At 41.2% G+C, this 13,185-nt stretch overlaps 1 protein-coding gene across 5 annotated transcripts in view; it reads left to right on the forward strand.

Moving 5' to 3' along the window:
• The window catches only part of LOC143933889 (dickkopf-related protein 3-like), a 194,719-nt gene that overhangs the window by 168,332 nt on the left and 13,202 nt on the right, over window positions 1–13,185 (forward strand). For 4 of the 5 annotated variants that reach the window (XM_077456999.1, XM_077456997.1, XM_077456998.1 and 1 more), the window contains 2 exons: window positions 2,551–2,702; window positions 4,316–4,472. In XM_077456999.1, the coding sequence (XP_077313125.1) occupies window positions 2,551–2,702; window positions 4,316–4,472 (309 nt within the window). The remainder of the gene's footprint in view (window positions 1–2,550; window positions 2,703–4,315; window positions 4,473–13,185) is intronic. The other variant, XM_077457000.1, reaches the window with a different exon arrangement.

The following is a 13,185-nucleotide window of genomic DNA, read 5'->3' on the forward strand; positions in this document are numbered from 1 at the left end:
GGCTCCTGGACCTGAGTAAAGGGCTTACAACAGCCCCATAAAGTTCAGGCCAAAGCCCCATTGTTGCAGAACTGCATATAAGTAATGTCAACATATCCATAATAAATTAGTTCCTAGACAACCTCCAACTTCCAACTTTAGGGGAGGGCCACAGAGACAGACTAGATGCTCCCATCACAACTAAGAAAGTATTGGAAGTCCTCCAAAATATGAAAGGGGGCTCTGCCCCAGGCCCAGACGGCTTCTGCGTTCCATACTATAAAACATTTATAGGCATCTTATATAGAGCAGCATAAAAAGCTTGAAAGGATTGCATTATGCATAGGGGGTTACATAGTTACATAGTAAGATTGAATAAAGACACCAGTCCATCCAGTTCAACCTGAGTGAGTGTGGGTGCGTCTACAGTGTCCTTATCTCTATACATTGTGTCTCATTAAGATGCTCATCTATTATTATTATTTAAGGTACCCATATAGCGCCATAAATTTTATGCTGCGCTCCACACATACGTCACACACTCACATCAGTCCCTACCCTCAAGAAGCCCTCAATCCAAGATCCCCAAATCACTTTCATATACTAGGGTCATTTTTTTTGAACAGAAGCCAATTATCCTACCAGCATGTCTTTGGAGTGTGGGAGGAAACCCACGTAGGCACAGGGAGAGCATGCAAACTCCAGGCAGGTAGTGTCGTGGTTGGGATTCCCCACAACACCAGCCAGGGTTGTAGGGAAGAAGCCCCTTTCCCAATCAACATGGGGACAGGGTGCTTTGGCCGTGAGGGGGGCAGAGACCCCCCTACCCCAAAGCACCCATCCCCCATGTTGAGGAAATGTGGCCTGGTATGGTCCGGGGGGGGGGGGGCATTTGCTAGTTTCTACCTCTTTTCTGACCTGCCAGGCTGCATGCTTTGATAGGGGCCTGTTATGAATTCTGGGGGGGCATGCATTTTTTATTGTTTTGCAACTTCCGTGTTGGATCAGTGTGAAGCCTTAAATGGAAAAAACGACTCTCTCAAGTGATTTGTGCAGTGCAGTAAACAGCAACATAAGAAATAAAAAGGGGTCATTTGTTGTCCTCTGACGAGTGATCTGGGGGTGGATCATTTTCAGAGGGCGTTTGACAGGCATTAAGGAGGCAATATGTTGCCACCTCACTGCCTTAAATTTAAACCCCTAAAAACCTACACCACCAGATGCTTATCGGAAACTGGAAACCCCCTTTAAGAAAGGGGCCCCTCGGATCCCGCCCCCCCCCCATGTGAATGAGCACAGGTTACATTGTACCCCTACTCATTCACCAAAAAAAGCAGCGTAGTGTTACAAAAACAAGAGACAGTTTTTGACAAGTCCTTTATTAAAAATTAAGAATTGTAGTGTTGTGAAGCGGCCTACTATAAACACTGTTCTGATTCCAATAGAGCATTTATGGAAATAATTGAAACTCAGCTGGAAGAGGAAAAACATCAAATGCAAGACAAATGTGGCAGTTTTCTCAAGAAGAGTGGGGCATGTTGTCACTAGAGAAGTTTAGTAAGCAGGGCTTATTCAGAGCTACAGAATATGCTTGATTGCAGTTATTGCCCCAGAAGGGCAAGCAATTAAATAATAAATTAGGGGTATCAAAAATCATGTACATGCAATTTTCACTTGGTTTAATAATTACAAGAATATGTTAAATCATAGAGAAAAACCAACATGTCTGTTGTGTGGACTATAGAATAAGCCCTTGTACACACGGTCGGACATTCCGATGGACAATGTCCGATAGGACCGTGTTGTCGGATAATCCGACAGTGTGTGGGCTCCATCGGACTGTTTCCGTCTGAGTATCCGACGGACCAAGTTTTCCAGCTGGGCTATAAAATTTTCCAACAACATGATCCGATTGGACTTTGTCCGATCATGTGTAGAGAATTCCGATCGGACAAAGTGCCACGCATGCTCAGATCAAATTCCTAGACCAAAGCTATTGGCTACTAGCCTGAACGTAGTCCCATCCTAACGAAATAACGTCATCACGTTAAGTACGATCGGATTTTCTGACAACTTTGTCCGACTGTGTGTATGCAACAGTTTCAGACAAAATCCGACGGATTTTGTTGTCGGAACGTCCGACCGTGTGTACAAGGGCTTAGGAATGATGAATGCCCTTTAATTATTATATCAGTTTTACATTAACAGTATTACACAACAAATGTGAACACTTTGGGAAAAGGTGCTGGTGTACCAATACCTTTGGCCACGATTATATAATCTGTTTTTATATGCATATCTATAGTGTGTGTATATACATAATTCTTATACAGTATTGATATTATACATTATTTCTAATACACTGTTTCTAAAACAAACTGCTTTGATGGCAAACAATACAGTATTTTATTATATTAATTGGTGCATTTTCCTTTTAATCTTGTGCAGAAAAGTTACTGTGTGTGTGTGTATTGTCATTAAGATAGATCTACCTTAATATGTTAAAATGTCACCTAGCCAGTATACACTGTGCCTTAAAGCACTGATAGCCCCCTTTGTCATTTATATCAGGACTGTCGGCAAGATGAAGAATGTTGCCCAGGGCAGGCGTGCTCCGGGGGCAGATGTACAAAAGGCCTGGTCTCTGGCACTGGCAGAACAAGATGTGATCCTTCGGAAGAACAATGCCCCTCTGGGTTCTGTTGCTCCAAAACACAAAGTATGTGAGTTAAAATAATAGATGTTTATAATAATAATAATATAAAAATAATTGAGATATTTATGTCTGCCTACAGAGTGAAACAAGAATACGGGAACTGATCCTAATCTACTAATTTCACAAAGATCAATTTGCAAGACCCATTAACCTTTAACAAGCAATCAGAAATGAACTTGCATCAGTCTGGCTGTCTAATCACCTGTCTGTCTAGTATGCATCATTCTGTCCATCCAGTCATAATTTACAAGATCCCAATTTTAGGGGGACTCCTTTCCTTTACAAGGTCCCATGGAGCCACACTTTGGTGCCTGTTTCCAGGATCTGACTTTAGGGCAATGTGTGCTTTGGTCCAGAGTCCTCATCAGCAATTTATCAATGACAGTGGACATATGTGCTCTAGTTTTGATGAGACATGTATTCCTGGTGAATGTAACTGAATGAATAATGACCTTATTAATGCATGCTTCCCAACAGGAAGTTGGTAGAAGCAGTGCATAAGAACCAGGGGATGCACTTGAATAAAGCCTCTTTCACATGGGCTTTCTGGCCAGGTCCACCTGTCAGTTTTCGCGCGGACCTGATCTGACACTCCATTCACCTCTATGGAGCAGCGGACATTAGTGGTGACATGTCCGCTGACACCCGCTGCTGTCCGATCCTGTCCCTGAAATACAGATGGATGGATACCCTATTTTCCATCCGTCTGGCGGATAGGATGCAATGGGATCGGATGAAAATGGACAGGCAGTCCGTTTTCATCCGATCTCCCCATAGAGGAGAGCGGGGCTCTGACAGGCCTGTCTCTGCACAGTGAGCGAAGACGGATTTGTCATCCTCCTGCTCAGTGGGGATCAGCGGATGGATCCCCCAGTAAGCAAAGCGGACCGCCCGTGTGAACGAGCCCTAAGGGTAAAAGTAAGATTTTTTTCTAAGCGTTTCTACATTAACTTTTAAACATACTGGTAAACTCTAGCTGATCTGTTGATGTGAAAACAAGAGGACTGGTACTACTTTTTTGTTTACAAACTGTTTATTGAAGAAATAACATACTGTATGTCAGATACTATTACAAAATATAAACATCTACAGTATGTTTACAAAAATGGTATAATTTAGTAGGCATAAGAGCTGATAAGTTTACAATGTTATAATAAACATAGATCAAATGTAGAAAACATTTTTTGTTCTATAATTGCACCATCCAATAAACAACACTAAATAAAATGTAAATGAACATAAAAAAAATAATAAAGGGTACATAAGACATATCAGTTGTGATCAAGCCAACAATCCCATAATAAGAGATATGTACACAAAGATAAGAAAAAACATCAGTCTGCTATTGTATTAAAAATAGAAGACCAGATATCACATTTTCCATTAAAGATATGCATGTAATCAGAGAATGTGAAAAAATATTACTGACAACATAATAGCATTGTCTTTAATCTGTACAAAAGGTACAGATGGACTTTTTCAATTAAACGCAATTGCCCACATTGTTGCTAGGGTTGTTACTACTTCAACCCTTGCAGTGTTGGAGGAGCCTAAAAGGAACTTTTTTTCCTTGAGTTCAACGTTGCACTAAATCCAACAATTCCTTTTTTCTGTTGACAGCATATTCATTTCCGGTGTGTATTCCATTCCCATCTGAAGGAGAACAGTGCCACAGTCAGACCAGAAGCCTGCTAAATGTGATCACTTATGGTGAAGATTATGGCAGTACTCTGAATTATTGTCCTTGTACAGAGGGACTAGTGTGCTCCAGTAGAGGGTAAGGAAATATCTGGAATATCCATTGTTCACAATTGTATCAAAAGCTCAGTTTTGGATAAAGTGTGGAAGAATTTGAACCTATAAAATAAATATCTTTAATGTGGACAAAAACAGCAAAGAATTTTTTTTTTAATTTAGTGGGGAACGGTTAGAACCTCTGTCAAGTTTGAAATGTTGAAGGAGGTGGTCCCTTGAGCCATAATTGGATACAGTCATCACGACAGCGTCCAATCATGGCTCTGACAGTGCTCTGTGCCCTGATTGGGTGATGCTTTCATTGCTTCAGCCAATCAGGGCTTTCAATGCACTGTGCGGCAGTGCAGGGCATTGTGGTCGTTCGGCGGGCAAACAAACGGTCAAATTACCTTTTAAATTCAGTTGTTCGGAGAGCTTCCTAACAGCCAATATTAGGCCCGTTTGCCCATCCCTACTGTGCATATGATAAAATAATATTATCAAATGCCATATATTATATATTTGGCAAAAAGGTACAAAAAATTCTATCCAAACATAATTTATTCAACAGCATTAAAAATGTACATTTAACTGTGTTCCTATTTGTATTCTCCTCTAATTCTGTAAAATATCACTACCACTTCAACCCTCTTGCTAACAAATAATTATCCAGAATTGTTGACCTTTTAACCACTTACAGACCGGACCATTTTGCTGGCTTAAGACCAGACCACTGTTTGTGATTCGGCACTGCGTCGCTTTAACTGACAATTGCGCAGTCGTGCGACATGGCTCGCGCAAAATTTATAGCGTTTACAAAATGGGGATAGTTTTATGGCATTTTCATTAATAATTTTTTTTTTTTTTACTAGTAATGGCGGCGATCAGCGATTTTGACTGCGACATTATGGCAGACATGTCGGACATTTTTTACACATTTTTGGGACCATTGTTATTTATACAGCAATCAGTGCTATACAAATGCACTGATTCCTGTGGAAATACCGACGTGCGATGCCACGTCGACAATTTCAAATGGATGTACCTGTACGCCAATTTGCCTGCCCATGCCATTCTGCCGACGTACATCGTCGTGCGCTGGTCGGGAAGTGGTTAAGGAATTAAAGTATAGCTAAAGGCAAAACTTTTTTTTAGTTTTGGATAGAGTAAAGCTGGATTAGAATGTTTGTCAGTTTGTATTGTTGTCTGTGCCCCCATTAAGAAGATTCACTCTCTCTATTTGTCCTGTTTAACATTATCATTGAAAAGTAAAGTAAAAGAAAAATCACAAATTTTGGGTAGTCCCCAGAAACGTAATACAGGGGAAATCTTCCAATGAGGTGGCCAGGGGGTCCCCAAGGCATTACCTTGATTTGTAGGGATTTCCTTTCACTTCCTGTTTAGCTATAGGACAAAAAGTAAGGGTCAATCTCTGCAATGGAACACATATGGTTGGAGAAAAAAAAATCTGACCCTCCTTATTTAAAAATAAATAAATAAAGTATTGCCTATAGTTCTACTTTAATCTTAGAAAGTCATCAAAGACCTAAAAGAATTCTCTGTCTCTATGAAAAAAAACTGTAGTATTCTCTTTCACCCTCCAGAAAGAATACAACTTTAAAAATATAACTGTTCAAATATTAATTAAACACATAAAACATAGAAACTCACTTATGTTTGTTAGTGCCTATACAACACTTGGATTATGACCATGAAACAAATCAAACCTGCACCTTGGTGTGCATGCTCAATGATGTGTTGTAAGGACTTTTATCTCTAACAGCAGTATTTATGTCAGTGGCAGCAACCCCTGCTATTAGACCGGATTTAGACATTTGTGTTCCTATACAGGATTTACATAGCGGCAGTTTGCATGGCACTATTTACAAAACAATTCAAGAAAGAGGGTTAGGAGGGCTCTGTTCATGAGAACAAAAGGGTGGGTGGGAGAGAGGGCAAGCAATACAAAAGGTAATAGCTTTAAGTGGATGAGTAGACAAATAAAGTAAATGTTCCATGTTTGGGTAGAGGCAGATTAGGCTTCCCTGCAGACATGAATTTTCAAAGATCACCAAAGGCATAAAGAGTATAGCTGGAGAGATTTGTGCAGTGTCACCACAGGATGATACTGTGGAAAATATGGACTTTTGAGGCATAGATATTATGGTTAAAAACACATGTACATCTTTATTTTAACAAAAGTGTTCAAAAAAAAAACCACCAAATTTCAAAATTGAGTATTGTCTACAGTATATATCCAAATATTCATTGCCCTATTAAATAGCACCCTTCTGGTTGGTTAGTTACCCTGATACAGAGTGACATTACAAGTGACACAACTGGAATATGTCTGATGATTGTGATTTGGGGACTATTCCAGCCTAGGGTGTGAACAATTCCTGCTCAATTCGTTTTGCGGTACAAAGCGCTTCCTCACTAGCTTAAACGTAAATCTAAATAGATGAAAAGTACAACGTTAATGATCTTTCTATGCATTTTTTCAAAACAATCCTCATCATACAATCACTTAAAATTATCCACTTACATAAATTAGTATATGGCTATGATCGATACAGGTGGGTAGATGAAGAGACCTACACCGACCAGATATGGAGGTGTCCTATAAGTAGCAGCCAACAAAACACAACACAGGCCGGTACTTTAAATGGTAATGACTGAAAATGTTTAATGTTTAAATTTGATAGGGGTACTTATAACTTACAATAAACACTTGAAGCAGATGTTCCTGTCTTGATTATTCAATTGCTACCACCAGATATAGCCAGCAAGCCATTAGGTAATTCTATAGGTGAGGAGAGTGGTATTAGTAATGGTAAAAGTGTATCTCTTCAAAGGTGTAGCTTAGGGCCCTAATGGCCTCCATACACTCACCTGAAACTGTAGGACCATGATAAGGTATATGAGAGTGTAGTACTGGGTCTTACAGCGTGGTATCAAAATTCAAGATAAGGGGTTTTGAGCCCAGCCAATTAAGAGTGTCTAAAAAGACTCTAAATCTTGCCCATTGTAGCGTGTCTGTAAATAGCATAAATAAAGTCAGAGGTTCTGCACTGTAAGTTCAATCACTGCCAAGTTCGTGCTCCCAGGGGATGTTTAATCAGCATTCTAGCATTCTAAACAAGGCTAATCCAGTCCGTAATGATGTCCTAATTCCTATACCTAAGACCATCTCCTGAGTGGTTCACCCCAGGTTGCTCCATATATACACACCCTAACCAGGGCACCAAATAACGCCGGAGACCGACGTGTAACGTCATCCAACCCAGTGTTCTCCTAAAAACAGCAAACTTGCCAAAATCTCCAACCAGATCACTTTAGGTGACACTACAGCAGCAGTAATTGTGATTTTGATGAGTTACCTGTTTTCACAGAGCACTGGTAGCATATACACTACGGTACATGATATAATGAGTAAACATTGTTGGTCCACAAGCTAATAACCAACAACATGGCTGTCTCCAAGGCAGGAACAGCTTTTTTCTTCCTTAGCTGGTGTTCTGCGAAAATAGCCAACTCGTTAATTTCTAATTACAGCTGCTGGAGACTCACCGGAAGTGACGTGGTTGAAGATTTTGACAGGTTGGCTATTTCAACAAAACTCCAATCGTAGTGTGAGCACTCACGGTGGGGAAAGAGAAGCCATATCCAGGGTATAGGAGGCAGCTGGTGGCAAGGGCGCCCTCCAGCTAAACCTCCCAGCACTGCACTTCATCAGCCAGTCAAGACTGTGAAATGGTCGATGGATGACGGCAGATGTGGGCGGCGGTTACAGCCGCACATATGTCCATGGGGGCCCACATCCGTGTCCATCTCAACAACCACCATTATGAAATTGCAAATCTAAATCATGCTTGTATTAAAATGTATAGAGTACTCAGCATAATAATAGTTAAATAACAACAGTACAATGCATTACCAGTAATAACCCCTTAACGAGAACTATATATTACAAAGGAATAAAACTACATTATGTTCAATAGTGATCTTGTTCAGTAGAGTGGGGAGGGAGGGGAAGAAGGTGAAAGGCAACACTATTTTAAGGGGCATAATGAGCTCATAAAGGGGTTCACATGATATCTAACATGTCAAACAAGATCAGTGATAAAAAAAAAGAATATATTACATCACAGAAAAGATTTATAGGACAAAACTTTGTTTAGAACAGGCGATCTTGTGGCATTAAGTCTTTCTATCCATAATGTTTCCTTCTGCAGGATACTCTTGTCCCAGTGGCCACCCCTGAGATCTTTGGGGATAACTTCCAATATTATAAATGATACAAATCTTGTCCACGTGTATATCTGACTCTCTCTAAATTTCATTTTACTTATGCCATATCGGATTTGTACTCAATAAAAAAGTTTATAAACAAATAAATGATACAATGGTATAAATCCAGGTGGCGATGGTATAAATCACTTATTGGGGTGATCATCTTGCCATTGTAAGAGTATTATATATGGTCATTGCCTGAGTTGTGGAATCGTTTTACCGACATAAAACGATCAGCAACGACAGATCATCAAGTAGATCACTCCTTGAGTGCTGCAGTTCATATGAAATCCAGGGGTGAATGTTTCCCCATTGGAGAGATCAAATTGGGTGCCTTCTCTCACCCAAGGACAGCAATTACATTGTCTTCATCTGTCCATCCCCCTGGGTACGTTTTCTCCCCTCTATTAGATACATAGGGACTGTTGGTCAAGCAAATGTGAAAGGAGGCATTTCTATGGAACTCTAGCTCCAGAGAATGCCTAATGTATTTGGAAACAATCGGATCATCTAAAAGCAAGTGCCAGTATTTGGATAGCAGATTTAGTCCTGATGCTGGGCTGAAAACTTGGTGATGAATTTCACCACAGAAAAATTAGTAGTTGTGGATTTTGTTGCATTGAATTTGAACACCAATGCATTCCTGTCCTGAGCTAGGGCTTTGTTGTATGCCTTTCTAAGCACGGATTTGCTATAGTCACATATGAGGAGGTGCTGATTAAGGCAGCCTGTGCTTTGAAGTCTTTGTCAATTGTGTGCAATTTCATCTTGAATATACTTCACATAAGGTATACTATGTATTAAAGGTTTTCGGTGGGCACTGGCCGCATGCAAGATAGTATTGCTGTATTCTTGTGATAAAGATTAGTGGCTAGGCAATAATTGAAATCTGTATACTTTGTAGATCTAAAAATGTGATCAGATGGGATGTTAACTTAATGTAAATTTCAAATTGCAGTTATTAATGTTGATTTGTGCCATAAAACTAGCCAGCACCTCTGCTAAATAGTTGCACACGTTTGCAAATATATGTGAAAGCTGCAAAGTTCCTCTGTCAACTAGACATGTGCACACTGATATATTTAATTTTGAAATTTTGGCTTCGTCTGAAAAATAAATGTATTTAGTTACTCCCAAAATTAGTTTTATTTATTTTGTTAAAAAATGCATTCATATGAAAATCCAAATAAATTAAGGTCGAATCTGTCAATTGAAGGCCTATGGTGCCTGTGGGATGTTTTAAGAAGATTCGACGAAGTAGCTAAACTGTACGACACTGCAATCATACATTTCCGGTCGAATACTTCGCCCACAAGCTATAGTAGAATTCTAATGATGTTTGACTAGTAATAATTATTAATTATTAAAGATAGTCAAATAACATTAGAAATATTTTATAGCCTATGGGTGGAGCATTTGACCGTAAATGTCCACTTGCGGCGATCGTATGTTTTTAGCTGCTTTGTCGAATCTTCCTGTTGAATGGTATTACCGCAGGTTCGAAAGACACAGATCGCTATTGTCACCGTCATGTAGAATCTTCTATCGATATTGAACTGTTGTCACAACGATATGAAAATATAGCATTTTTTATTTCGGATCTTTCAGATTACAGATTCTGCGCGTTCGTTATCATTTTGTTAAAATGAACATGAAAATCCCAGAAATTCGGACGATAATGAATGCACATGTATACTGTCAACTGCAGTATCATTTGAGTCTCCAAGTTGGAGTATATACAGTATATTGCAATAGATAAATTAAAGGCAGGTACAGTGCCTTGAAAAAGTATTCATACTCCTTGAAATTTTACACATTTTGTCATGTTACAACCAAAAACGTAAATGTATTTTATTGGGATTTTATGTGATAGACCGACACAAAAAGGCACATAATTGTGAAGTAAAAGGAAAATGATAAATGGTTGTCCAATTCTTTTACAAATAAATATCTGAAAAGTGTGGCGTGCAATTGTATTCAGCCCCCTTTCCTCTGATCCCCCTAACTAAAATCTAGTGGAACCAATTGCCTTCAGAAGTTACCTAACCAGTAAATAGAGCCCACCTGTGTGTAATTTAATCTCAGTATAAATACAGCTGTTCTGTGAAGCCCTCAGAGATTCGTTAGAGAACATTAGTGAACAAACAGCATCGTGAATGCCAAGGAACACACCAGACAGGTCAGGGATAATGTTCTGGAGAAGTTTAAAGCAGGGTTAGGGTATAAAAAAATATCCCAAGCTTTGAACATCTCACGGAGCAGTGTTCAATCCATCAATAGGAAATGGAAGGAGCTGCAGAGATCCACAGCTCAGGTGGGAGAATCTGTCCTAGGGACAACTATTATTCGTGCACTCCACAAATCTGTCCTTTATGGAAGAGTGGCAAGAAGAAAGACATTGTTGAAAGAAAACCATAAAAAGTCCTGTTTGCAGTTTGTGAGAAGCCATGTGGGAAACACATGTTTTGGTCTATCACATAAAATCCCAATAAAATACATTTTTGTTTTTGGTTGTAACATGACAAAATGTGGAAAATTTCAAAGGGTATGAATACTTTTCCAAGGCACTGTATGCCTGGAGGGAGCCCATCCCTCCATAAAAGCACAGGGACACATTAGAAGCCCTTCCATGTGCACCTTACTTCAAAAGCTAGTAATAAATTCAAATGGTTGCCATTCTCATATAGCTTGCTCGCTGAGTTTGGTGTGGGAACACATTGGACGCCCTCAGTTGCCACTGTGTTCTTACAGGGCTTCTAATGTGTCCCTTTGCCTTTATGCACACAGTGCGTTATAAAAAACGAGCTGCAAAGCCACTACCAACGCCACGAAAAAGGCTGTAACAAAGGATGCATGTTTAGCCGCCCTAGTTGTAGCAGCGTTTCTCTGTCCTCTCTCTGCTGTCTTCTCCCGCCGCTGGTTCTCCTCTCTCTGCTGTCTTCTCCCTCTGTTCTTCCTCCGATGTTGTCTCGATGCTCTCCTCCACTGTAATGCTGGGTCCGCCGTGTGCATGCCATTACTTATATAACCATAGGGCAAGCCACCCAGTGACGTAATTTGAAGGCACCATTGTGATGGCACCACTCAGGGCATGATGGAGCAGTGATATCACAAGGGATATCGGATGACGTCACCGGGTGGCCCCGCCCCATAGATATATAAGTGATGGCACACAGCGGACCCAGCATTACAGTCGAGAGAGCGTTGAGATAACATTGGAGGAAGAACAGAGGGGGATGACAGCGAAGAGAGGAGAACTGGCGGCTGGAGAAGACCTGACAGAGGGAGAAGACATTGGAGAGAGGCGACCCGGTGACAGAAGAAGACATCAGTGGAGAGAGAAGAAACAGTGGATGAAGACTTTGCTGGAGCGAGAAGAAATCGGAAAAAGAGGCGCCGGAGCTCCTTTAATAAATTACTTTATCAAAAACCTGTGTACTGTTTTTATTTTTGACACTTTTTTTGGGTGAATGGGTAGGGGTACAATGTACCCCATACTCATTTACATAGGGTAGGGGGCCTCCAGATTCCCATAAGCCCCCCCGCCCGCAGACCCCGACAACCACTGGCCATCAACATGGGGAAAAGGTGCTTTGGGGTGGGTGGCGCAGCACCCATCCCCCCATGTTGAGGGCATGTGGCCTTGTATGGTCCAGGAGGGGGGTGCTCGCTCGGCCACCCTTTCCTGATCTACCAGGCTGCATGCTCGGATAATGGTCTGGTATGGATTTTGGAGGAACCCCGATGCCAATTTTTTGGGCGTGGGGGTTCCCCTTAAAAATCCATAGCAGACTGAAGGGTCTGGTATGATCTTGGGGGGGTACCCCCATGCCAGTTTTTTTTTTTCATTTTGGCGAGGGTTCCCCTTCAAGATCCTCAGCGCACAAGCCGCACCGCTTACAAGGACTTACATTAAATGTGCAGTTACACTTTACCACAAAGGTGTAACTCTGGAACAGCGGCAGCTGGTGAAGCTTTAGGATGGGTGGGCACCATTCCCCATCCTTTTTTGACAACTCCCACTTCTCATAAGCGCCACTCCTTATATAATCCACCCACTCCGTCCCCTGTATTCCACTTGCTTCCACCCATAGTGTCAGGACTCGTATACAGCTCAGCATCACAGGACAGAGTATACAGCTCACAGATACAGATACTGTCATAGATATCATCACAGATACGGTGTGTAGATCAGCATCACAGATAGGGTATATAGATCAGCACCACAGATAATATATAGATCAGCACCACCGATAGTATATAGCACCCCCTGCGGCTCACGGCACCCCCCCCCCGGCTCACAGCACACTCACAGCAAACCCTCCACCCTCCCATGGGTGGCTTACAGCTGCCAGCTGCCAGGAGGTCATCTGTGTTGATGATCTGTAATGCGGCAGACTCGCAGCAAACCCTACACCCCCACCCCCCCGCTGGTGGCTCGCATCTGACAGGAGGTCCCGTGG

The sequence above is a fragment of the Lithobates pipiens genome, unplaced genomic scaffold (assembly GCF_037356315.1).
Source record: "Lithobates pipiens isolate NorthernLeopardFrog02 unplaced genomic scaffold, aLitPip1_a1.2 Scaffold_27, whole genome shotgun sequence".
Lineage (NCBI taxonomy): Eukaryota > Metazoa > Chordata > Amphibia > Anura > Ranidae > Lithobates > Lithobates pipiens.